Raw genomic sequence first — 25,289 nt, 5'->3', positions numbered from 1 at the left:
ATGTTGAATTTTAAAAAAAAAACATTTTTTATTAAATAAATTTAAATAAAAAAAATTATTAAACTGATTCATAGCCTAATTTGTGTTTTATTGTACAGTTTAATATATAATTTTATAACTACTTATTTTTCATTCGTGTTCTGTTCTGAATAACGTTAAATTTAAAATGTTTGTTGTAGAGTGAGGGGAACTAAATATGCTATAATCTTTATATTTACCAGTATTTTAATATACATATAAATCACATAAATTAATGTAGCCAATTTTTTTGCAAATACAAGGTTAATTGGTGTTTTTGAAGTAAGATCAATTTCTCTTTCATGAGATTTCTTCCTCTTTTTGGCCGGGTTTCGTTTCTCCGTGTCGTAAACTTTAGGGGCAAGGCTTTTAAACTGGGGTGTTTTTAGGGGCGTGATATTCAAATGATGATTATTTTCTGCCGCCACATTTATAAACATGCAATCATTCGTACGATGAGATTGGCAGCACATGAATGTTTCATGAATCACACCTGAACTCTGCCGTAAGTTGATTTATGCGCACGGATCTGCACTCGTTTCTACGTTAAATAAACAAATGAGGCCCAATGGCACAAAACAAACACACACACACACACACACACACATAAAAAACAGAATTATGCCAAACATAATGGCACAAACAAAACAAACAAAGACATACTTATGCTAAAAATAATGACACACACAAAAAAAAACTATACAAGCATTAAAAAAGTTTAAAAATTATATAAAAAAATGGTTTTGGACCTTTTGATTTTGGTGTAAACAAAAATAAAATGACTTGTGTAAATCATTTTGTGTCCCATTTACTAACTTTACATTTTATTAATTGAAAAAATATAATATCTATATTTACCTCTCTAAATATTGACATCAACCATTGAAAAAAAAAATAGTTTAGACAGTAATGAGCACATGTACAGTATCATACAAGACATGATGCATTCTATGGCTAATGAAGCACTTACTCCACTGTATTCTGTACATTATACAAAACCCAGACCTAATTTAGTGATTTATTCCGGAAGCTCACAAAACCCAGTAAACAATTCCAACCTCCGTTAACTTATATTTCTATAATTTGGCCATAACCGCAATGTGCTTTTAAATATTTCACTTGGGTGGGGATTGGGGCGGGTTGCTAGTGAAAATTTGCCGCTCAAGTCACCTCACAATCAGGTCTGTTTAGGGTTCTGCTTGTTACTAATGCCCCCAGAACCCGGTGCGAGACCATTACCTCAGATTTATTTCACATGTTTGAAAATTCATTATGTCTTTATTTGCAGTAAGGGCTAATGGTAATAAACGAAGACCAGTTTTATTGGGACCACACGTTGGCATCATTGAGTTTAATCAGGAGTCTGGCCTCGTTTTCACATTATAGAGCCCCGGCTCCCAGACACGTTGATTATGGCAAATCAGCGTCAAGATCTACACCGAGCCTGCAAACCTTAATAAACCATTAGCTCATCTGGCAGAAAAAAACCAAGTGCACCAGAGCTCGGGCTTTCCATCAGCTCAACAAAAGCATCTCCTCTGCAGCCAAATGTTTGTGTGAGTAAATGACTATGATTAAGGCATCTGGATTATGCCCTGTCGGAAAGCCACGGTTTACTCGCAGGCAACACGGGGGTTTCTGGGCTCTGAAAATTAGCCATCTGATGGTGATTGGTGCTTTTCACGACTGCTGCAGCAACCATGAGCTATGTTGTATACATTACCACACCGCTAAATCTCACTGCCATTGACCGCTGAGGTTCTCCGCAAATGCGCCAAATGACAGGCATTGCATATAAGAGCCTAAAAGACTCATCATTCATGTTTATGAATAAACAGATTATTTATACACAGCTTCCTCTGATGTTAACACTTGGACCTTTAAGTCACCGCATTCAGGAAGTCCTGTTTAAATTTGGAAGATCATATGGTTGCAATTTGAAAAAAAGGTAGATAAACGTTTTCATCAGTTGCGAAGTGCTGTTCACTAAACTCTAAGAAAGTTTTTGTGCAGTATTTCGTTTAATTTAATGCTAGTAATGGCACTGAAATAGCACTCTCGCATATAAAATCCATAAGTGTCATTTGTTACTATACAAACACAGTTCTTATCTATGTAAATTAGGCTCATTATAGATTTCATGCCCATTCACATCAAGAATGATAGCTGTAACAGTAACTATGTACAGTGGCATGAGAAAGTTTGGGAACCCCTTGCAGAATCTATGAAAATATGAATAATTTTAACAAAATAAGAGAGATCATACAAAATGCATGCTATTTTTAATTTAGTACTGTCCTGAGTAAGATATTTTAAAAAATGGCTGAAATTATTAAAATAACCCCCTTCAAAAGTTTAGGAACCCTTGGTTCCCTTTTACTCGGTCACTCCACGTCATGTCACGTCATGTTCTACTCTGCCGAAGAGGATTTTGAACGAGACGTCTGTTGTTCCTCTGGTCCCGCTTGTACGGTTTCTGGGAGCCTGGCTAGCGCTTCCCAGCCCGTCACGCTGGCTCATTCGAACTGTCAGACTCGGCTATGCAATTCAGTTCACCCGGCATCCCCCCAAGTTCAGGGGCATCCAGTTCACCTCCATGCTGACCAGCGATGCTCCTGTCTTATGGGCAGAAATCGCAGTCCTGCTGGCGAAGGATGCGATAGAGCGGTTTCTCCAGCCGATATGAGGTCAGAGTTTTACAGCCCTTATTTCATTGTACCCAAAAAAGGCAGTGGGTTATGACCAATCTAGTACCTGCGTGTTTTGAACTTGGCCCTTCACAAGCTACCGTTCAAAATTTTGATGCAGAAACGCATTTTCGAATACATCCATCCCCGAGATTGGTTTGCAGCAATCGACCTGAAGGAGACGTACATTGATGTCTCGATCCTCCCTCGGCACAGGATGTTTCTATGCTTTGCGTTCGAGGGATGGGCATATCAGTACAAGGTCCTTCCCTTTGGGCTGTCCCTGTCGCTGGTATAGCCGCCACGTAGACCCTCAGGGTGGAGTGGGTTAACCCTGCGGAGGCAAAGGCCTGCACGGACTCCAGAACTGTACCAATTGGGCAGTTGGCTGGGTCGAGCTGGCAACCTCCGCACCATGAAGTGACACTTCACTTTAGGGCGTACAGGTTCCTTTGTTGTGGAGGAAACATGTAACTAGGGGGTGCCTACCCACTGAGAGGCCAACGAGAAGGGCGTGGTAGACCGATAAAGCCGCCACGTAAACCTTCAGGGTGGAGTGGGTTACCTCTGCGGAGAAACGGACCTGCAGGAACTCCAGCACTGTACCAATTGGGCAGTTAACTGGGTCGAGGTGGCGTTCTCCGCACAATGAAGGGAAAAGTTTCCACTTCAGGGCATACAGTTTCCTCGTAGAGGGAGCTCTGGATTGGAGGATGGTCTCAGCAACCTCGGTTGAAAGACCGGAAGCTATGAGCTGTGCCTTCTCAGAGGCCACACCCACAGCTTCCACAGCTCCGGGCGAGGGTGGACGATAGTGCCCCCCGCCTGTGAGAGGAGATCTCTCCTGACAGGAATCTCCCATGGAGAGCCGTCGAGGAGAGAAATCAGGTCCGAGAACCATACTCGGCCCGGCCAGAACGGTGCTACCTGTAGTAGACTGACCTCGTCCCGGCGCACTCTCGCCAGAACTCCCGGGAGCAGAGCGATCAGGGGAGAGGCGTACAGATGAAGCCTCAGCCAAGTCTGTACCATAGCATCCACTCCCAGTGGAGCTGGATTACCCCGGTCCTCGGCCCCTGCCTCGACAGGATGTCTGCTCTCTTGCGCACCAACACATGGTCTTAGGTCAACACTCTTAGGTCTGGGAGAAAGTGTTTGAGTGCTCGAAACATGGCCAGCATCTCCAGGCAGTTGATGTGCCATGTGAGATAGCGACCACTCCACAGACCGCTCCCCAACCGGTGGGGGATGCGTCCGAAAATAGCATTACGCGGCGACCAGGAGCTCCCAGCACCAGGCCCTGAGACGAGAATCAAGGGCGTCTCCACATGTCTTAGGCACGTAGGCATCGCCGCGTGATCTTGAAAGCGAAGTGGGTTTCCCCTCGGGGAGAACCCCTTGGTTCTGAGCCACCATTGTAGGGGTCTCATATAGAGCAGGCCAATAGATATCACGTTGAACGCTGCTGCCATCAGACCCAGCAGTTTTTGAAACTGCTTGACAGTGAGTGACCGGCTTTCTTTCACTCTCTTGAATGACGTGAGGATCGACTCAATCTGAGCAAGGGACATGTGTGCCTGCATCGTGGTCGGATCCCACACCACACTGTTCTTCAGAAAAATCCTCCATGTCCTGCAGATTCTTCAGTCAAGTCAAGTCAATATTATTTGTATAGCGCTTTTATAGCAGTTTTCTATCATCTTTTGCATATTTGAACCCTTTTCAGCAGTGACTGTATAATTTTGACATCCATCTTTTCACACTGAGGACAATTGAGGGACTCAAACACAATTATTAAAAAAGGTTCAAACATTCACTGATGCTCCAGAAGGAAACACAACGCATTAAGAGCCCGGGGGTGAAAACTTTTGAACAGGATGAATGTCCAATTTGAATGTCCAAAAAATGGCCAAATTTTTCTTATTTTGTTTAAATATATTTTTTTTTCCATTTAGTACTGCCCTTCGGAAGCAACAGAAGATACTTGCATGGTTCCCGAAGGACAAATTAGATACAATTTACCTTGATCTTCAAATTCAAAAAGTTTTCACCCCCCGGCTTTAGTTTTATACAAAACTGTTGTATAAATACCAACTACAATCTGTTGCTATTAACATTGCCTTATTATCACCTGAAAGAAAGGTGGCAAAAGGAATTTAATTTAAAATTGACTTTAAAGTACATTTTGAAAAGGCAGACTTAGGTGCTGTACAGTCCCAGTAAAGTTTGGCAGATCACAGCCAGCTGCATCCGAAACAAACTGCAAGAACTATGCCATGCAAATCTCGTTCAACACATATTTTATAGGTGCATTTGAGATGATTTGCATAATTCCAAGTAAACTGTGTGCTAAAATAATGTGCACAGCATGCACAAACAAATGCTGTTATCAGTGGGTATAATTCATTTTTAGTTCAGTCCCTACAGAGGTACAAAAGGCAGAAAGTCAAATCTTCTCTAATGGATTATCAAGATGCTGACTGTCACTCTAGTTTCAGATTTTATTAATTAGAAAGACAGACTTTACAGTTGTGTTCGTTTCACCATGGCATGGCCTGCAGGAAACATTCCAGTCAAAATTCATCTTTTCCCGCTCCAGAAGTATCAGTGTCAAGATTCTTCATTTTAACATGAGGCACAATAAAGAAACAACTGGAACGGAGCCACGGATGCCAGGCTTTCAAGCTGCTAACTCAAATTAAATGTGGCCAGAGTTTTTATTGGTCAATTTATGGGTGTGATGAGTGTATTAGCAGCGTTTGACTGTTACATAATCACTAATTGAAAGAACATCCACCCTGGACACCTTTTTCAACAAGATCTGCTTCCAGCTTACACAAAAAGAGTAATAATGGGAGCCAGGAACATATTTTCATCACACCAGAAGCCAAAAACCTAATTATTCCTTCGTTTTTTTTCAGTCATTCCTTGAATTGGAATTAGTTGCATTTCTCAGAACAATGAATCTAAAAAATATTCCTAGTTAATAATTTTCAGATTTCATGTCACTGGCATAAAAATAATGCACATTTACTTTTTGACATGGCATATGCAAAAGTGCATATTTTCAAACTATACTCAGCAATGACTGATTTTTTAAAGGTCATGTCATGAAATATATACATTCACAAAATTATACACACTATATATATATATATATATATATATATATAGATATATATACATACATACAGTGTTGGGCAAGCTACTTGGAAAATGTAGTGAGCTAAGCTAACAGTTACTCTTCATTAAATGAAGCTTCACTACACTAAAGCTACAGCCCTGGGAAATGTAGCAAGCTAAGCTACAGCAACATGGCAAAAGTAGTTTACTGCATCCAAGCTATTTAAAAAAATAAAATAAAATTATATTGAACCAAGTCACTCTCTCAGTGATCAATAAAACTGTCAGTCAAGATAGGCAGTTAGATAGGCATATTCAGTTTAATTGTTTATTCAACAACTGTTCCAAACCAATTTGGCAACATAATCAGTATCAAATACAGGGCTGGATTTACCTCAGATTGTGACATAGGCAAAATAATTTTTTGCTGTCAGCCAGAAACCTCTTATTGGTCGCTGGTATTGTGGCTTTATTGTACACAGATACATTTATATAAATGGTAACACTTCACAATAAGGTTCAGTAGTTAATATTAGTTAACTAGTGTAGTTAGCATGAACTAAGAATGAACAATACTTCTGCAGCATTTATTAATGTTAATTTCAACATTTACTAATGCATTATTAAAATCACAATGCACTGTGAACTAACATGAACGACTGTATTTTCATTAACTAACATAAACAAAGATTAATAAATACTGTAATAAATGTATTTTAATGTAATACTGAATGAATGTATTTTATACATTGTATGCTCATGTTAGATAATACATTAGCTAACATTAATGAAATCGTATTGTATAGTGTTACCATATAGATGTATAGGCCTACAGCTAGGCTACGTTTATTTGCATCGTTGCATGTGTCATTAGATATTAATATAAACATTTGACCAAAATCAAGTTCAAATACGAAACTTTTGACCAGCGAATGTTTTTTTTTTTTCTGACTTGTGTCCCGTTTTCCCCAGTTTTTTCAGTAAAGAAACTTCTGTACTTATTCAATCAACAGTTCTTTATTTACCTTCAGATAGCAAACAAGCTGAGATGCTCTAAAATGTGTGCCGCACTTCATTGACGAGAGAGGCGGGAGGAATAATGAGGTTTGACTGACAGTTTGACGAGCCAATGGTGTTACGAGGTTTAGTGGCGGTGGCGTCACTTTTACTGATCCAGGATGAGTGATCGTAGCAGTTATAGTTCTGATTTGAGCTCGAGTTTCAGAATGCTTTCTTTGGAAAATGTAACGTTAGCTTTTGTTGACGCTACTGCGCAACTTGATCAAAAAAAGAGCTTAGCTACTGAAAAGCTATTTGATTCAGAAAATAACACCAACACCAGCAGTCAACAACAACCTGATTGGCTGAGAAAACAACAGTAGTTGATGATGAAACAACAGTAGTTGATGAGACAAATCATAAAAGCTGTGAAAATGAACCCTAAAAGACATTTCTGTAAAATCACCAACAACTTCCAGAAAGCTGGGGTGATGTTCTGGCAATCTACTGTCCTCAGGAGACTTTGACACAGAAGTACAGATGCTACACAGCAAGATACAAACCTCTGACCAGCACCAAAAATAGAAAGGCAAGATTAGAGTTTGCAAAAAAGCACAAAGGTGAGGCAGAAGAGTTTTTTGGAACTGTGTTTATTGACTGATGAGACAAAGATGAACCTTTATCTAAGTGATGGGAAAGCAAAAATATGGAGAAAAAAAGGGAACTGCAAATGATCCCAAGCATACAGCCTCATCTGTAAAGCATGGTGGAGGTGGTGTCATGGCATGGGCATGCATGGCTGTCTCTGGAACAGGCCCTCTCATCTTTACTGATGACTTAATGATTGATGACAGTTGCAGAATGAATTTGGAAGGGTACAAAACCATCTTGCCTACCAATATTCAAGAAAATGCCACCAGATTCATTGGGAAGTGCTTCATATTGCATCAGGACAATGACCCAAAACACCCTGCCAGTTCAGTCAAGGAATTTATAAGGGAAAAGAAATGGAAAGTCTTAGATTGCCCAAGTCAATCTCCAGATTTAAATCTGATTGAACATGAATTTCACCAGCTGGAGAGGAGAGTAAAGGCAGAAACTCCCCAAAACAAGCAACAATTGGAATTGGCTGCATTAAAGTCTAAAAGTGCTGTTCTTTTTATTTGGTAAAATATATATGTGTTGAAACGGCTAATAATAAAATATAAAATTCTGTAGTTGTCTCATATTCATCTTTTAATCATATTTTCAAATGTCTTGACTCCACAGCCAACAGAGCAATTTTGTTTTTATTGTTCCAATACTTATGGAGGGGACTGTATATGTACATACATTATATATATATATATACAGTATATATATATGTATACATATGTGTGTGTGTCTACTTAAACTGTGAATATTTTTAAATAATATTTTAACATATTTCAACATTTTGCTTTAGTTAAATTACAAAGTAAAAGTCAATTATTTATTTTGGAAATAATCTTTTTTGTCTTTATAATACAACTTTCTCATCATACAAAAAAAAAAAAAAGTAACTGCCTTTACATTTTCAGAATGGGACCACTCACAGGGGATACCCTTCACATTTGGGGTTCCTTGGCACCAAAACGTTTTAAAAACCCCTGGTCTAGAACCCATTAGACTCACGCTTACACAGTTGACCCATGTAACTTCCCATAATAATAATGATGGACAGTCAAAACATTGAGGTCATAGAGCCCAAACTGGGCACAGCAGTAGCCAAACACTCCTGTCATTTAATGAAGCGGTCAGCATGGACATGGAAAATATAAATCAGGCTTAAATGCACAAGTGCAAAAGGTTTTGCTAATGAGCCCAGACAAGTGCAAGAAAATAGTTCTCATGGCGTTGTGTCATCAGGTCTGGTGACAGCCCACTCTGGTGAGTTGATTTATGACAGTGTGCTGTGTAAAGTCCTGCTCTGAATAGCAGCAGCAACGTGGTTTTAAGTTCATTCCTTTCATCAAACTTGAGATAAAGGGCCTTGAATGTGTGATCAAAAGCATGGTCACACATCACTAAAGAAGGGCAATGCTTATGGGAAACATGCATCACTTCATACATGAAATTACTGTTACAAATAAATGTTTGCTGGAGACACTTTGGATTTTTTCCTAGAAAAGAGCTGTTTTAGATTAGTGCTTTATTTGACCAAAAAGTGCTGTGTATGGGGTTAAAGGCCTTGTTTCCAAAAGTTTGGGGTAAAATAAACAGTTTCAGGACCAATTTTAGCACTGTCTTGGTGCATAACAGTTCTTTGATAAAGAATGTGCAAATAAAAAATCATTCAAAATGGATTAATTTAATCTTTGAATTTATTTTGAGTGCTATATGCATAGTGTTTACACTAGTCTACAATACCAACATTAAAAAGTGAAATGACCAATTTCAAAGCAACACCAAAATCTACACAGCATGTTTTTAAAATATTTTATTAACATTAACCAGTATTTTTATTGTTAACCAAAACTAAAGCTATTAAAACATCTTTTCATTAAACTAAAATAAAATAAACAAACAATGAAAATATGAAATGTTGCATTGGCAACTAATTGAAATAAAATAGGTTGAAGTAGTAAAATAAAATAAAAACTGAAATAAAAATGAAGCAAAATTAAAATATCTTGAAAAAACTAATGTCACAAAAAAATAAACTAAAAATAAAATGAAAATTGCAAATTTACAACAAAACTCATTAAAAATAGTCGTCCTGCTCTTTCATTAACACAAAAACTGAGAGACACATTAAGCCTGAAGAGCAGCAGCTGTCATCTTGGGTCATCCGCTTAGAGAGCGAGAGAGAGTCTTATCCAGCCCTTACCTCCCACACACAGGACCCACCTTTGACCCAAATAGGCCTTCAATCCCACAAGCACACAGCTGGTCAGAAAAGCGATCCCATCATTGCTACAAGGAATGCAGCGTGGTTTAGGACAGGTCCCGGGACAGAGGATAGAATGGCAGGAAAACATTCAACAAGAGAGGCAAGGTAACATCTGCAGAGCATAGTGGTTCTCTTATCAAGCTGCTCTTTCCATACGGGTTTAAATCATAGATAAGGAACATTGATTCCACAGAGACAAACAACGTAGTGACTCAAAGCATGCTATCATGACACAAATCAACAAGCAAACGTTCAGAGCTGCTGATAGGTGAAGCATCTCAGAAGGGGTTGCTACAAGAGGTACTTGTGCTAAGCTGCTGCCCTCTTTCACGGTTCGCAAATTGCGAAAAAACGAAAGGGAAAACAACTCGAGGGCAGGTGTCTGAGCAGGTCTGGTTCGTAAAATCTCTCTCAACAGATTCTCAGACCTTGCCAGGCGTTTCAGCAACTTTATTTTTGGACCAAAATACCCCTAGCAGAACAGCTTTGGAGTTTCCAAATGATGCCGCAATTCTTTGGGAACGCAGGATCGGTAAATTGAGTTGACTGTGAGAGATAACTGCACTTCTTTCATTGGGCAATTTTTGTCCCTGGTACACTTAAATAACACTTTTGCGAAACGTACAAATTAAAATCTGACAGTTCTAAGCTTAATGGCTTTTGCAGGCTGACGGTTATATTTTCCCCTGCAGTTTGGAGAGGGAGAACCGTACGAGCCACGTGTGCTTGGCTGCAGTGCAGCACGCCACTAAGTTTATACTGCTCGCTACAGACACACACTTGTCTTAAACACCGACTACCAGTTCCTGTAGACAACAGCAGTGAATCATTTAGACGTTTGACTGTCGGCATGAAGTCTGGTCCACATTGTGGATTATTCCAGCCAAGCACCACCCATTTAGACATGAAAAAGCCAACTGACTGACATGTAAAGCAGCCAAAGTTGTAGAGGATGTTTAAGGGTGGGTAAATGTGAAATCAGACCACTTTAAATGCTTAAAATAAAGGTGTGCAAATAAAACTTTGAATCGTTCAAAATATTTGATGTCATAAAATTTGAGTAAAAAAATACAACATTTATTTTTAGGCTGTTAAATAAAAAAAGTGCACTTGACAGGTAAAGACTGTTAAATATTTTTTTAAATATTTACATTTTCTGTAACACTTTACAATAAGGTTTACTACATTAACATTTACTACATTAGTTAACCAACAATGAAAAATTATTGTAAAGCATTTATTAATCTCAGTTCATATTAATTTCAGCATTAAATAATACTGTACATCATTCAAATCCAAAGTTTTATCTGGTTTTATTAATTAATGGACCTAAGCTAACATGAACTTAGAATGAACAGATAGTTAAGAGAAAGTTAACAAAGATTGATAAATACTGTAACAAATGTACTGCTCATTATTAGTTAATACAGTATGGTAATTACCATTACCTAATGAACCTTATTGTAAAGTGATCCCATATATATATAATATATATATGGGAATACACACACACACACACACATGCTAATCAGATGTCATAAAACTTGAGGAAAAAACAACAAAATGTTAAAGGTAATGTGCACTTCACAAATAAACATTATTACATGAACATAACTTACATTCCCCAAATTTAATAATAATCCTAAAATCATTTTTCCAAAACATATGCTTGATTACACTTACGTTTGCTTATTTTAAGCAACAAAAAAACTATTCTGAGAAGAACAATTTGTATATAAAGCTACAAGATATCCTCCAAAGAAATGTCAAAATGTCACTGCAAGGTACATAATTATATATACATAAATTATGAATAGAATTTATAAGTTTTCTGAACTTGAAAAATTTAATTCAGTTATACAAATTACACAGTTTTTAATATAACTTCACAAATTAATCAACACACATTTGCGGTAAATCGATAGCATACAATGTGATACTGAGACATCACATCATTATTGGGATATCACAAGTTTAGTTTGATATTCTAAAATTCACAAAGAATACAACAGATGGAAACCCAGCTATTGTGGCAGCCTGGTAACTTGTAAAACATAACTTCCAAGCACACTGATAAAACCCATTTTTATGTTCAGTGAGCATCAGACGGTCCATATACTGTATGGTTTGTGGGTGTGCTCTCTGAGACACAGGGGTAACCTTAACCCCTGAAGTGAGTTACATGCATGCAACACTTCCAGATAAACTACACGGTTTATATGCTTAATGGGTTTTGTGGGTGCTGTCTGTGACACTTAATCCTTCGTGATTCAGAGATAGCCATAGCCGTCCTGCTTCCACACAATGACACAGATGTTAATCTGGGATAAGGCTTACGGAGGTAATGAAGCCTGATTCTGTCAACAGGGTTTAGGGACATGAGATAAACAACGAGATTGTGAAGAAATATACAGTAACTATGCAAGATAATGTGAGTCCAAACATGCTACAGTTATTCTTTTTTTATATATATTCTGGCAGAAAGATGTTACCATGGCATATTTGTGAGTGTTTTTAAAACTGATCACACAGGTTATAAATTAAAAAAGCCTTTTCCAGCCAAAATGGAATTAGATTTTAATGTTTTAAAACTCCAAAATACATGACACAAGCTAAGACGTGTGTGTGTGTGTGTGTGTGTGTGCGCGCGTTTTTGTGACAAATGAGGACATAAATTGTATAATGACACAGGTATTACAAGGTGAAGGTGACTTTTCAGGACATTGACCCATGTCCCCACTTTTCAAAACGCTTATAAATCATACAGAGTGAGTTTTTTTGGGGGAAAGTTGAAATGCACAGTCTCCTGTAGGGCAATAGCACATACAGTTTATACAGTATAAAAACCATTACGCTTATGGGATGTCCCCACTTTTCACAAAAACAAACATATGTGTGTGTGTGTGTGTGTGTAAAGCACTACCCTGGCATTCATATAAAGTTGCTGCATTAGCTGTTTTATATCGATTGAGAAATCAAGCATGGAACATATTTAAACTAGATCATAAACGTTGCGGCGTGAGGGCCTATTAGCAACAGGAAAACTTTACCACACAGTAAAAATCAGACAGGGGCCTCGGTACGTATAATTTACACATCCGTCATTCAACAAGCAACAAATGAGAAAATAATTCCTAAACAATCTGATGCAGCCAGAATCTGCTGACTGAGCCAGAAATTTTAAAGGGTGAGGATTGAGCACAAAATGTTTTTCTCACCATTTATAGTTTATTTGAAGAGCAACGGCATCTTGTTACTCACCTATGCAGGCATGGACTCTGACAGACAGCTGTGTTCTCAGGATAATACTATGCTTTTTTCCTCTCCTAAAGAAAAAAAAACACAAAACAAGAGATCATCATGCTGAAAATCTAATAAATGTTAAAAAAAATTACAGTGCTATGTTGGACCATATGATATTATATGGACTGTATATCCCATATGATGGACCAAAGTATGGTTTCTCTTTCTAAATATATGAATTAAGTGCACATTTTAACTGTCAAACTGGTTTATCAGTGCATTGATTAAAAATCCTGCTAATTCAAACTCAAAGAAACAAATAAATCATGATTCATTAGATTACATTACAAAATTGAAGATATATACATGGACAAATAATTGCAACATTTGGTCAAAGTAGTCATGTTACTTTCATGTTGTGATATTTAGATGACTGATTACATTTTTCTACATTTTTAACAAAAACAAAACAAAAAGCAAAACAAAGTGAAACAATACAAAACAAATAAAGCAAAGCAAAACACAACAAAACAACACAAAGTAAAAAAAGCAAAAATGAAACAGAGCAAAACAAAGCAAAGCGAAACAAAACAAAAAGCAACACAAAGTAAAAAAACAAAAATGAAACAAAGTAAAAATGAAAAAAAGTGAAACAAAACAAACAAAAACTAAACTAAACAGAAAAGGCAATAAAAAGCAAAAGCAAAAACTAAAATTGAACGAAAAACAAAGCAAAGCAAAACCAAACCAAAGAAAAAACACAAATTGAAAACCAGTAAATCATGAATCAAATGCTTGATGAATTATCACAGGAGCAAGTTAAATAACCTAGTGTTATGATTGATCAATATACAAACAAGCTTCTCCCAAACATTCATTTGGAACTCCATATATAGGAGAGCATTTTAACATTGCAAAAATCAACCAGCCTTATTTATATACACTTGTGAAGGTAAAATAATGTGCCACAGCACATCTGTTTACACCAGAAGCCTGATTCTGTGTCTGCTCTTACTGTATATTTAGGTCAGGTGAATTAAGCTTCTAAAGTCTTGAGAGACTAAAACCATGTGTGGCCTTGAGCTCCAAAAGTCTAAAAATCCAACTGACTTCCTGTGGCTTACTACTAACTGCCAAGTGACTCATGGGAGTGAGAAACTGGACGGACTGAGTGGGTGAAGAGAGCCATGTTGTGAAAAAAGGGTCAGATATCGTCTGGACTCCCCCTGACCTGGAGAGCAGAGGTGGCGGTGGGGATGACATGTAGGTCACGCCATCCATAAAAAGAGCGACGGACGAATACGGGCACAGACCCAACCCCCGTCTCTTCCATAGATTATCAGGCCTGATGAACGGAGGATCTGTCTGTCTCATGAATACTGGAAGTAAACACACAATGGAATAAGACGCAGCTGCATTTGAGTTGGAGGAGATGGATGGATGCTTAACGTTTAGCTTTAGAACAAGTCGGATCAGCGATGACTCTGTAGTAACATCCGTGTGGGCTGAAGCCTCCATTTACCAGACATGAGATAAACACAGAAAGTGGACAGGAAGCAACACACTAAAAAAATGCAGACAAAACAGAAACTCATGGAGATTGGAGAAAATATATTTTTCATCTAAAAGCTTTACTTTCTCAAACCCACAGCATATGATACCACAGGTTTGCTTCATGAAAGCAGGACAGCAACATGGAGACCTGTAAACAAATGCAGCATTGTGCGAGTTATACAATAAAAGTTTGATGTCTGGTCTGATTGGCAACATGCCACAGATCGGGGCATCTCCAAAAGTGACTACCTGCCTTCAGCAGTCTCCAAAATGACCTGCTACTGATTTAAAACACCTCAGTGATATAGCACAAAGCATATTTATCAGGCCAGAGTAGACATGTACAGAGTAGTGTATACCTCTACAGTTAAAATGCATGTTTAAAATACATTTTAGATAACATTTTCATTAACATTTTTAACATTCTGATAACTGTCACCTTCTAACTCAAAAAACAAGTAGGATGATGATTACTAAAGCATACTCATACGAGGAAATAAGTAATCAAGAACTTTTGCTTTGCAGGAGGTCTGTAGCTTCCCTAAGACATAGTTTATATTTTATTATTAATACAATTCATTTTTTATTATATATTTATATCTGTTGTTGTTGTTATTATTTACATCTATTTCATTTAGATTTTTTTTTTTGTTTGTTTCTTAAAAGGTTTTACAAGTTATTTACAAAAATATATTTTAAATTAAATTAAATATCTAGAAAAAAATTCAATACATATATAAATAAATTTTATTCATTCTGGTGTTTAGTTTAGTATAGCGGAATTATTTACCAGAATTATATTTTATATTTTAACCGATTTTGTAATGTAATGCAATACCGTAATATAGAGTGACAAAAGTTTTTAAAAAATAAACAATTTTCCTAATAGGTCATCTACGATGTTTTTTCATGTAATTCTGAAGTGTGCAATTTAAAATATAAAATATGGACCCATGGCTATAGGCCAGAGACACATAAAAATCAACAGACACAAACAGCATCTGTCAGCACAACTTTTACTAAAGCAACTTGACAACACTTGCAACTTAATCTTTCTGCCATTGAAGCTAATGAGTAACTGGATCTATTTCATAATGAACTTGCGCTTTCCTCGCCAGTAACATTAGCCTGGCTACTAACCATAACCGTACTCTACAGCACCTTACATGCTCATTATCAAATTAAACGGCGATTCTAAGAATACGCATGAGATACCCAGAGGAATCCAATTTTTGTATTTCTGGAGCAATACGAAGAAAAGCGCAAGAGAACTGGATTCTGAGGGTGAAGCTGTATGTCTTGGCTTTTCGTCTTGGCTTGATACTGTGAGAATTTCTGCATGTGGGTGCCTGCCAAGCGAATACATGGCTGTGGACAGTCTAGCACATACGGTACGGCTGACATAGCTTGTATCATCCTGCACTGCCATTTCCCAGAGCGCAGCTCCGCTGGAGGGAAGATCTGCAGCCGGATGACTCAGTCTTTTTCCACAGCTCACAGCCCAATGATTTGAGTTACCCAGACAAACGTGCCTAGCTTTGTGAAACAGAATAGCCCCTGCAACCTGAGATCTGTTTGGGGCCAAAAGGAGAAAGTGTGTCCAACATCGGCCACGTAACACCAGCAAAAGACACAGACAGCCTCATTATGCTTATCCAAGACAAATTATCCTGATGTTACAATTTCACAAGCACGAAGAGACCTTTCGCAGCATCTCTGTTGCATAAGAAGACAAATAAAACACTGTTGCACTGACAGTTGATGTAAATGGGTAGTCCAAAAAGCCAGTCGATAAGCAAGGGAATTTGTTAATTTGGCATTAATAATCTGGCATTAACAATCTGCAATAGAGTTCTGCCAAATTAAATTCAACTGGCAACTGGAAACTTGTAGCCAAAATAATTTACAGTGCATTCAAGAAAAACATGTTATCAGCATGTTTATCAATTTACTGCCTGGGACTCAAACCCAAAACCCATCCATTTAGCAAATGTACCCACTCAAAATTTTAAATTATTCTTCCATATTTACATATCTAGTGGCAAGCATAAACTTCAGGCCTGCTATTAAAGATACAGCAATACTGAGTAATGCAAAGATTTCATATTATCGGTAGTCATCACCGGAGAAAGTAATACTACGGTTAAAGGACTCATATTTTAGTCGAAAGCTACGGCTTGAAGTTAAAAAGTCTTAATAATGGAATTTGTTTCCTACAAACACACAATTTTTCACTTCACAAGACATTAATTTTGGATTACTGTGATGTTTTTATCAGCGGTTTCTGGCGGCACCCATTCACTGCAGAGGATCCATTGGTGACCAAGTTATGTAATGCTAAATTTCTCCAAATCTGTTCTGATGAAAAAAAAAAATTCTTCTACATCTTGGATGGCCAGAGGTTGAGTAAATTTTCAGCAATTTTTAATGTCTTAGTGAACTCTATCTTTAAAATACATAAAATCAAAGTTTTGGTTCCAAGGTTTCAATCTGCACTTTTTGACCAATTTGAAATGTTAAAAATCATGTTATTGAGAAATCAACACATATAGATACTGTATTTAGGCTATGATGCATCAATTAAGACAAAGTACCACTCGATTTGTCCAATTACCAAGATTGTCTCCAAATCATAGGGTTCCTCCACCTCCCAAATCCAAATTTGACTTTTGCTTCAATCCCTCACAGCCTCTTTATGTATATTTGTGACCAATTAAATACTGTATAGTGTTCATCCTGACTAAAGTCTTCGGCAGAAATAGTGAGCAAGGGATTCTGTATTCAGGACTCTACTCTGGCAAATGAATGAACAAACCTAACCTCTACAGGTTAATCATCACAACCCCTGAACAGACCATCATAACAAATGCTTGTCTGTGGGGAAAGTTGAAGTTTAAAGCAGACTCAGACCTCTGAGATGAGTTAGCGCAGCGTTCTGCTCTTTATTTACTCCCAAATGCCTTATAAACCCTGATCCTGGCCCCATGCAGTCTCTCCTGGGTATGTAGAGTCATGCCAGGCGCACTCAAACCAACTTTGACTCCTCACTACCCGCCTGTTTATTTAATATCACACTATGAAGTCCCATAAAGACACAAAAGGAGGGAAAAATGGAGAGGGAGAAAATTACAGAGAGAAGACTCATTGCCGACAGGTAACGTTTACCTCCTGCATACTTGGACCCGGTTCAAGAACAACCATTTGCCTATAGTGCAATTAACAGCAGATTAAGTCCTCCTGGAACAGATATGACTCAGCAAAAAGTTTCTGGGCACCTGGTGTATTTATGGACCAGCACTTCTCAAGTATATCTCAAGAAAAATGGAAGTATCACGCGGTCCGTACAAAGGTTTAAAACATCACAGAAAAGCAAACGTTTCAGACATAAAAACATAGGTACATGTGTAAATTTGATCAAGTATAGTGATGACAAAGATGGTCTGAATGATTTACTTACTTGTATGCAAATCAGCCCAAAACAGCAATATTGGCTCATTTGGCCCAAGTTGGGAAGGAAACCTGTTTGAAAACAATTATTTCTGCAGTACCATTTTGTGCCACTGGTGGTGCTGAAATTCCACAGAGCCTTTTTATATTTTATTCACATAAACTATATTTAGCTCGACGCACCCTAAATATGTAAAAAGCTGCTGAAGTGCTATCACCTGTCAATCTATTCATAAGACTCTCTAAAAACAGAGATCATAGTAACACATACAAGGCACCTCAGTGTTTCCACACTTTCGACCACAGCTCCTCTGCCTGCCATTTACTTCAGCAATAAAGGAAAAATCCAGCGGTCCAGCTGAGCAGCCTCCTACCCCTCTATCCATGTAATCCGCACAAATATTTGAAGCGTTCCCATTAAAAGAACTAGGCGTTTCTCCAGGGCCAGAGGCTAACCGAGTCCGACGACAGCTCCTCCGGCACATTGGCCAGGAAAAAAAACGAGTTCAAGAAAAATATAAGATGACAGAGAAAGCAAGAAGGAGAGAGAATAGCAGAGGTTTTGATATTTAAAGAAAGTGAGATTTTGGACACATTTATTTATTAATGTTAACAGTTTTCTTCAAAGTAAAAGAGAGTTCAGGGCTTGAGCGCCAGTGATGTGAAAGAGTTTTGAGTCGACAGAATTGTCACTTTTCCCATCTTCTCCCAGTGTTGTATTATCACTATATTTTCTTCATTCTTTCACCAGTGTGCATATGTTTTAGATCTTGTATACATTTTACATAACTTTTAGCTATACTTTTATATAACTTGTATACATTTTTTAGATCTTGTAAACTTATTTTAGTATTATTTATATACTACTATATTATGTAATTGTTTTAATTAGCATTTTTATATTTTAGTTTTATTTATTTTATCATTTTAATTATGTGCTTTTGCCATTTTTAGCTTTTATTTTATTCCAATTTTAGTTTTAATAATTTTAGTACTTTAATGTAACAATTTTCAGTCAGAAAATTGCTAGTAAATAATTACAAAGAAACAGCAAGTAACATTAAACACTGAAGCATGGAAGTAAACATGAAAGTAAAACGTAATTTGAAATAGTATTTTCTTGTCAAACATACTCCAATAATCTTTAAATTTTCAACTTTGATATACATAATATATAGTGTAGCTGACATGGCAACATTTCTAATTTGCATTTTCATATAATATTTATAATTAAATTTTTTCCCACTTTATTTATCAATTTATATAACGATTTTAAATAGTTTTTAACTATAGAGTTAAAGTTGTAATTTTAGTTGGTTGGGTAACATTTTGTTGAAATTGCAACTTGTAATAGTCTTGGAAGCATATAAACTTATAAACATAAACTACATTATTGAATTATAAACTTATAAACTTAAAAAAATATATAAACTTATAACTACTCAAATGTAATTAACTTCTTTGTAAAGAATATTTAATATTAAATAAAAATAATATTTTAACAAAAATTATATTTTTTATTTTATTTAATTTTTCTAAAATATAAAAAAAAAAACTCTAGATAAAAAACAAGTAAAACATATTTATAGTTTTTGTGGTAGGGCAAATAAAAATGTTGGCAAGATCAAGTAAAAATGGCCCACAAAAAAACGATCCTTACTGTTGAGCCCTGGTGTAAGAGAGAAATTTTGTTGGTAGTTTGCCAAAGCTGAGGGTCCGTACTAACAGCAATGTGGGATTAAATTCGGAGCCCCGTGTCAGGCTCCGACAGATTTTTCTGCATGAGATGGTGTGGTAATGATTAGGATGGTTAAGCCACAATGACATAGAGATATCCACCTTACAAAATGAGGCGTTAGAGGATCATTCCTCAATCAGAGCGTAAAGTGACTTCATATGACTGAGGCACCTGTGGAATGCAACTTGTAATCTGTATCCATTTCTGATTGTCCCTGTGGAATCCCATCACAGGCCTCCAGGTTCCACACCAAGAAAGAAATCTTTAAGGACATGGATAAGCAACAAAAATAAGTCACATTTGTATATAATGACGTTATTCAACAATATGCATCAAAGCAATGGAGGAACAGTTCTCAGAACTGTTAATCACTGTTTGAAAAGAACTGAACTCCAAAAGAGGGGGAAAAAAGAGAGTTAAGCAGAGCTTGGTAATTCATTCCAGGCCTAATGTAAACAGTAAGAAGATACAGTAGCAACAATGAGGCAGCAACAAAAGGATCTCAAATTATTCCTCGAGCCTACTTTTTTGTGTTTTCAGCAATTGATGCAATGTAGGTCAGACACATCACATGAAGAAAGATGGAAAACCACAAAACAGAAAAGGAGGAGGAGAAATGGGTTCAGTTTTAATCACGTACTTCGGCCAAGGTTTTTAGACCCCGTAATAAAGCACAACTGCAGTAAATGGAGGGGCTGTGAACTCCAGCCCATCCAGGCCATAAAAGACCACTGTGCTGAATTACCCTGTTATTAACAGTAATGTAGTCCTCCATTCCTGCTCTCCACAGCCCACTCAGACACTCTGCATGGGTCTAATAATGCACACCCTTGATAGCCTCTTGGGAAGTGGTTGGGGGGCTCATGAAGACAGACAGAAGAGCAGAACAGCATGCCAGTTAGCGCTACCATTCATTTCTCAGAGACCTAAAGAAGTGGCCCTTCAGCCTCTCACTCATCCAAAAGACATCCATTCACTACTGTGCCTTCAACTGTATTTCAAATTTGAGCCCAATCCAGTGGAAATAAAATGGGACTAGACCTGCCTCCACATTGGCACAAATACATCCCTAAATATTTGCGGCCTTGTCCATTAATGGTCTCAAATGCAAAAATCTAGCATTCAGTCACTGGCGTTTGGCAGTTTCTGGAAGCTATGTCAACTCAGTGGCTAAAAAAGATAGCAGTGTTGTCTACAAAACTGTGAGTCAAAAGCCATTCATTGGGGTCAAAGAAAAACTTGTTTGTTTTATTTGGTATGTTTAAAAGGGTTTGCACCGGTATCTGATCTGTTTGGTGTGAGAGTTCATGTCCATTGTGAGCACTAATTTATGGAAGCTTGCTTTTTGAGAAATAAAGTCAATTGCGAATATAAAAGTAACATTGAGAGATTTATAATCACAATTATGAGAAACAAAGTCACAATTGCGAGATAGAAAAATTAACATTGTGAGAAATAAATTTGCAATTATGACAAATAAAGTAATAATTAAGAGAAATGGTCACAACTGTAAGATATAAAGTCGCACTTATGCAATAAAGTCACATTTTGAGAAAACAAGTTGTAATTGTAGAGCCCGGCCTCATGAAAATGCGTATAAATAGTACACCAAATAAAAACGAAAACTAAAAACGAATTTTAGTCCATATAAGCAAGTCCATTTTTGCGTATCATCAATATCACGAGTTTTCATTTTTATTTGGTGTACTATTTATATGCACTTTCATGAGATCGGGTTGAATTGTAAGACATAAATGCGCAATTATGAGATTAAGTCACATTCAGAAAAATAGTCATAATTACAACAAAAAAAACATATAAATCCGAGCTGCAATTAAGGGCAATAAAATCCCAATTGCAACAAGGTCGCAATTGTAACAGTCGCAATTGCAAGATCTAAAGTCACATCGTTGGATATAAAGTGACAATGACAAAAAAAAGTCACTATTGTGAGATATAAGGTCACTTTGTGAGTGATAAAGTTGCAGTTATGTAAAATAAATTTGTAATTACGAGAAAAGGTTACAAGATATTAAGTCTTAACTGCAAGTCACATTGCAAGAGATAAAGTTGGAGGTATGGGAAATAAAGTCAACTGTGAGATATAAATGTAACACTGTGAGTTACAAAGTCAAAAGAAACAGGAACAGAATTAAACACTGAATCACAATTGTAAAAAAAAGTTGGAAACAGGCTTCCAGACAAATGCCATGCATATAAAATTGCAAGCTCAGCAGATTTTGGGGGTTAAATTGTATTTTAAACCTTCATTAATTTTAAAAGAAGCGTCTACTCTTGGCCTTTGCTCAACAAGACAATTAACTCTGAATCTTGCCAGCGTTCTTAAGACCTGAGGCTGACATCATCTGTGCCCTTGCCAACCAGTCAGGTATTTTGAGGGCTGACTGAATAGAGGCCTGTCATAGAAGGTCTGTGGTATGCACTGAAGATAAAGGAACATGTGCTGCGAGATTTTAAGGTCTTTCGGATAGCTTTAGATGGAATGTTTTATGGAATGCACGTGACAGGATTGTGCTTAAAGTTGCCTCCAATGTAACAAGATGTGAATACAGACCGAAATGTAGGTATTAAGAAAATAGTCACCCAAAGGCTATTGAGAATCAAGCCAACACCTTCAACTTTCACCTTCTAACATTCTAACCTCTTCCAAGACAATAAAGGTTTTTAAGGAGATGTGAGTACTTTATCCATCTGTTGGCCCTCTGATCTACGAGCAAAGCAAGAATTTTCTCAATGTGAATGGAGGGAGACCACTCAAACTGATGCGCAATCTAGACTACTAATTACACAATTAAATTAAACCGTGTAAGACAACAAAAAAGAAAACATTACAACAGCATATTAAACAGTGTCATGGATCCTCATGGGATTTTTTATCGTTAGAAGTGATTTGTGATTCAGGCTTAGTGATTAAAACTAACAAAGTGACTTAGTATACAGTTAATATATATTTGTCTATTGTAATATTAAACTTTACACACACATGCTTGGTGAGGCTTAAGTGGCTTGCTAGTTTGGAAGTCAGAACATGGAAATAATTAAAGGAATAATTTAGCCAAAAGTGAAAATCTGTAATTATTTATTCACTTTCATGTCGTTCCACCCCAAATTGCTATTTTTTCATGGAACATAAAACAAAAATCTCCAGGCAGCTCTAAAGCTCCAAAAATGGCAAAAAATAAATACCATAAACAGACTGAACTTTAAGAGAGCCAACGCAACTGGATTAGAGAACAAATCATATTTTTGAGCAGTTTCTTTTTAAAGGGGTTATGAACTAAGAGACCAAATTTCCCTTCATCTTTTGACATACAGTATAACAAGTCAACGTATTATAAAACGCATGCCGTAAGTTTCAGAACTCAAAACTTTTTGAGTTCAAAAAAACTTTTTATTGAAACCAAGCTGAAAAACAACCAATTTGGAAATTTGTCACATTATGACATCATAGTGCGAAAAAAGACAGCTTCTGCAGAACAAAATCAACGCCTACTCCTATATTATTGCCTCTTTAGCCCCGCCCACTGATTCATGCATGTAGTAGGAGGAGAGGAAATACTAGAGAGATGCAAACACAGGATTAACTCCATCAACAAAACCACAGAGATCCTTGAGGATTACAAGTAAGTTGTGAAAAAACAGTCTCTGAATTGCCCGAGTTGCGATCCTAACACCGTATCTACATCAGATGCATGAGCTGTTGCATTGCATCATGAATCCATTTCTCTTTCATGTCAAAAGAGCAATTGCTGGGAGTACATCAGAAATAGAACAGAATATCAGTTAACTCTTGGGGATTTGTCGTGTCAATCTGCACCACAGACAATCACTTATTATAATGGGTTCTGTTGTCTTTACTAGCGGTGCGCCAATCGTGTACGGTGTAGACACGAGGTAACATTAGGAAAGAGCTCCAGATCAGGTCACTGAAACACTGTTTGTTTGCTTTACTTTACATTTTTAAACAGTTCAAATGAAGCTTTTCAGAGAGACTGAAAGTAAAAGATAAGTCTGACTATACAGGATCCAACAGTAACATCGCAATACATAAGTGTGAGTAACCATATTGCATTGTCTGTTCCAGATTGTTTGATATATACTGAGTATTTATACATTTTTAACCAGAATAACCCATGGTGTTTTTAGAGTACATCACAGCAGTGTCCATCTACTATTTTAATATGCAAAACTGTTAGCCAATCATGGCAGTGGGCGTTTACTTCCGAGCCTATGAAAACAGACAGTTTTTTTCCAAAAATCTTCATAACATTATAAATCTCAGAGAACATTATAAAATGAAAAAAATGCATTTCGTGACCTCTTTAATGCACTGGTTGATTCAGTTCACAAATCAAAATGAATGATGCATTCATGAAAAATCAGAATGAATGATTCATTCCTGAAAATCTACTTTTATTGTGCTTTTTGGTGTTTTTTCATGTCATTTTTGGAGATGAACAGTTGTTGTATAGAAAACAGTTGTGTGAAGATTCTTTAAAATAGAATCCAAAGAAGAAAGTCATATGGGTGTGGAACGACGTGAAGGTGATTTTTTTTTTGTTTGCTGTTGCTTACCCTCCATCCTCCTGAAAGCCTTCAAGTTCATCTCTCTGCTCGGCCAAGGTGGACTCCAAGTCCAGATAACTGCCATTATGAGACAACTGTAAAGCACAGTCATCGAGCTAAGAGAGGGACAAAATGAAAAAGACAGATTAAAAAATATATTCATACGCAACAAGAATCAAAATAACTTCTTAAGACAAATCATTATTATGGAACATTACATCTTAAATCATAAATACATATTCAAGTAAACCATCAGTTATGCCAGTGCGTTGGATATGAATGGTATCATGCTGAGCCTTGACATGTCAGCTATGTGCTTTACAGGAATGCACCATTATTTTTTTTTATTCATAACATCACACAGCTTCATAAACAGTAACATACCACACTTAAGCGGTCCTTTCATGCTCTAATTCATATTTCACTTCAATATCAACTCATTAACATAGATACTGTATAAAATTAGGTGTTACTAAAGCTTAAATGTTGTTAAAGTCATTATGCCGTCATGTTTCTACACTACCTTCATTGATAGCCTCATTTTGCCAGAACATAATTACAAAACGTGTCAGATGCATATCAATATCGCAACTGAGGAATCAAAAGAAGTTGTCATAACTGCAAAACACTCTTATTCAAAGCATTCAGACTGAATCTGATTTATAGAAGTGTTGTGAGAAGCCCATCCACACCATTTGGAGATATGCAGCAGTCTTTAGAGGTCTGCTCCGTTGGAGGCCTGCCTGTTTGTTGACACTCAATTACAGCCCAGTGATGGGATTTGAAACCTCCCAGGGGGCCGTTGCCGGGCAGCAGCGTGAACTGTCAATCAATGCGTGAGCAGGGTCACCCGTGACTCTAAACATGCTAATTACACGCACTGTTCCCAGTTAACTCCCCCCAGCACCAGATCAGGCCTTTAAGCCCCTGCCTGGCTTACCAAGCCATATTCAGCCCCTGGGACAGGTAAGAATATCCTTCA

At 37.1% G+C, this 25,289-nt stretch overlaps 1 protein-coding gene across 1 annotated transcript in view; it reads right to left on the bottom strand.

Moving 5' to 3' along the window:
* LOC306887674 (FH1/FH2 domain-containing protein 3-like) overlaps positions 1-25,289 on the bottom strand; it is a 171,265-nt gene that overhangs the window by 132,425 nt on the left and 13,551 nt on the right. Inside the window, exons 2-3 of the mRNA XM_079445615.1 lie at positions 24,317-24,423; positions 13,000-13,064 (exon numbers count right to left, since the gene is read on the bottom strand). Of these exons, the coding sequence (XP_079301741.1) occupies positions 13,000-13,064; positions 24,317-24,423 (172 nt within the window). The remainder of the gene's footprint in view (positions 1-12,999; positions 13,065-24,316; positions 24,424-25,289) is intronic.

This window comes from Barbus barbus, assembly GCF_936440315.1.
Source record: "Barbus barbus genome assembly, chromosome: 21".
Classification (NCBI taxonomy): domain Eukaryota; kingdom Metazoa; phylum Chordata; class Actinopteri; order Cypriniformes; family Cyprinidae; genus Barbus; species Barbus barbus.
This window is presented reverse-complemented; position numbering and strand designations above follow the sequence as displayed.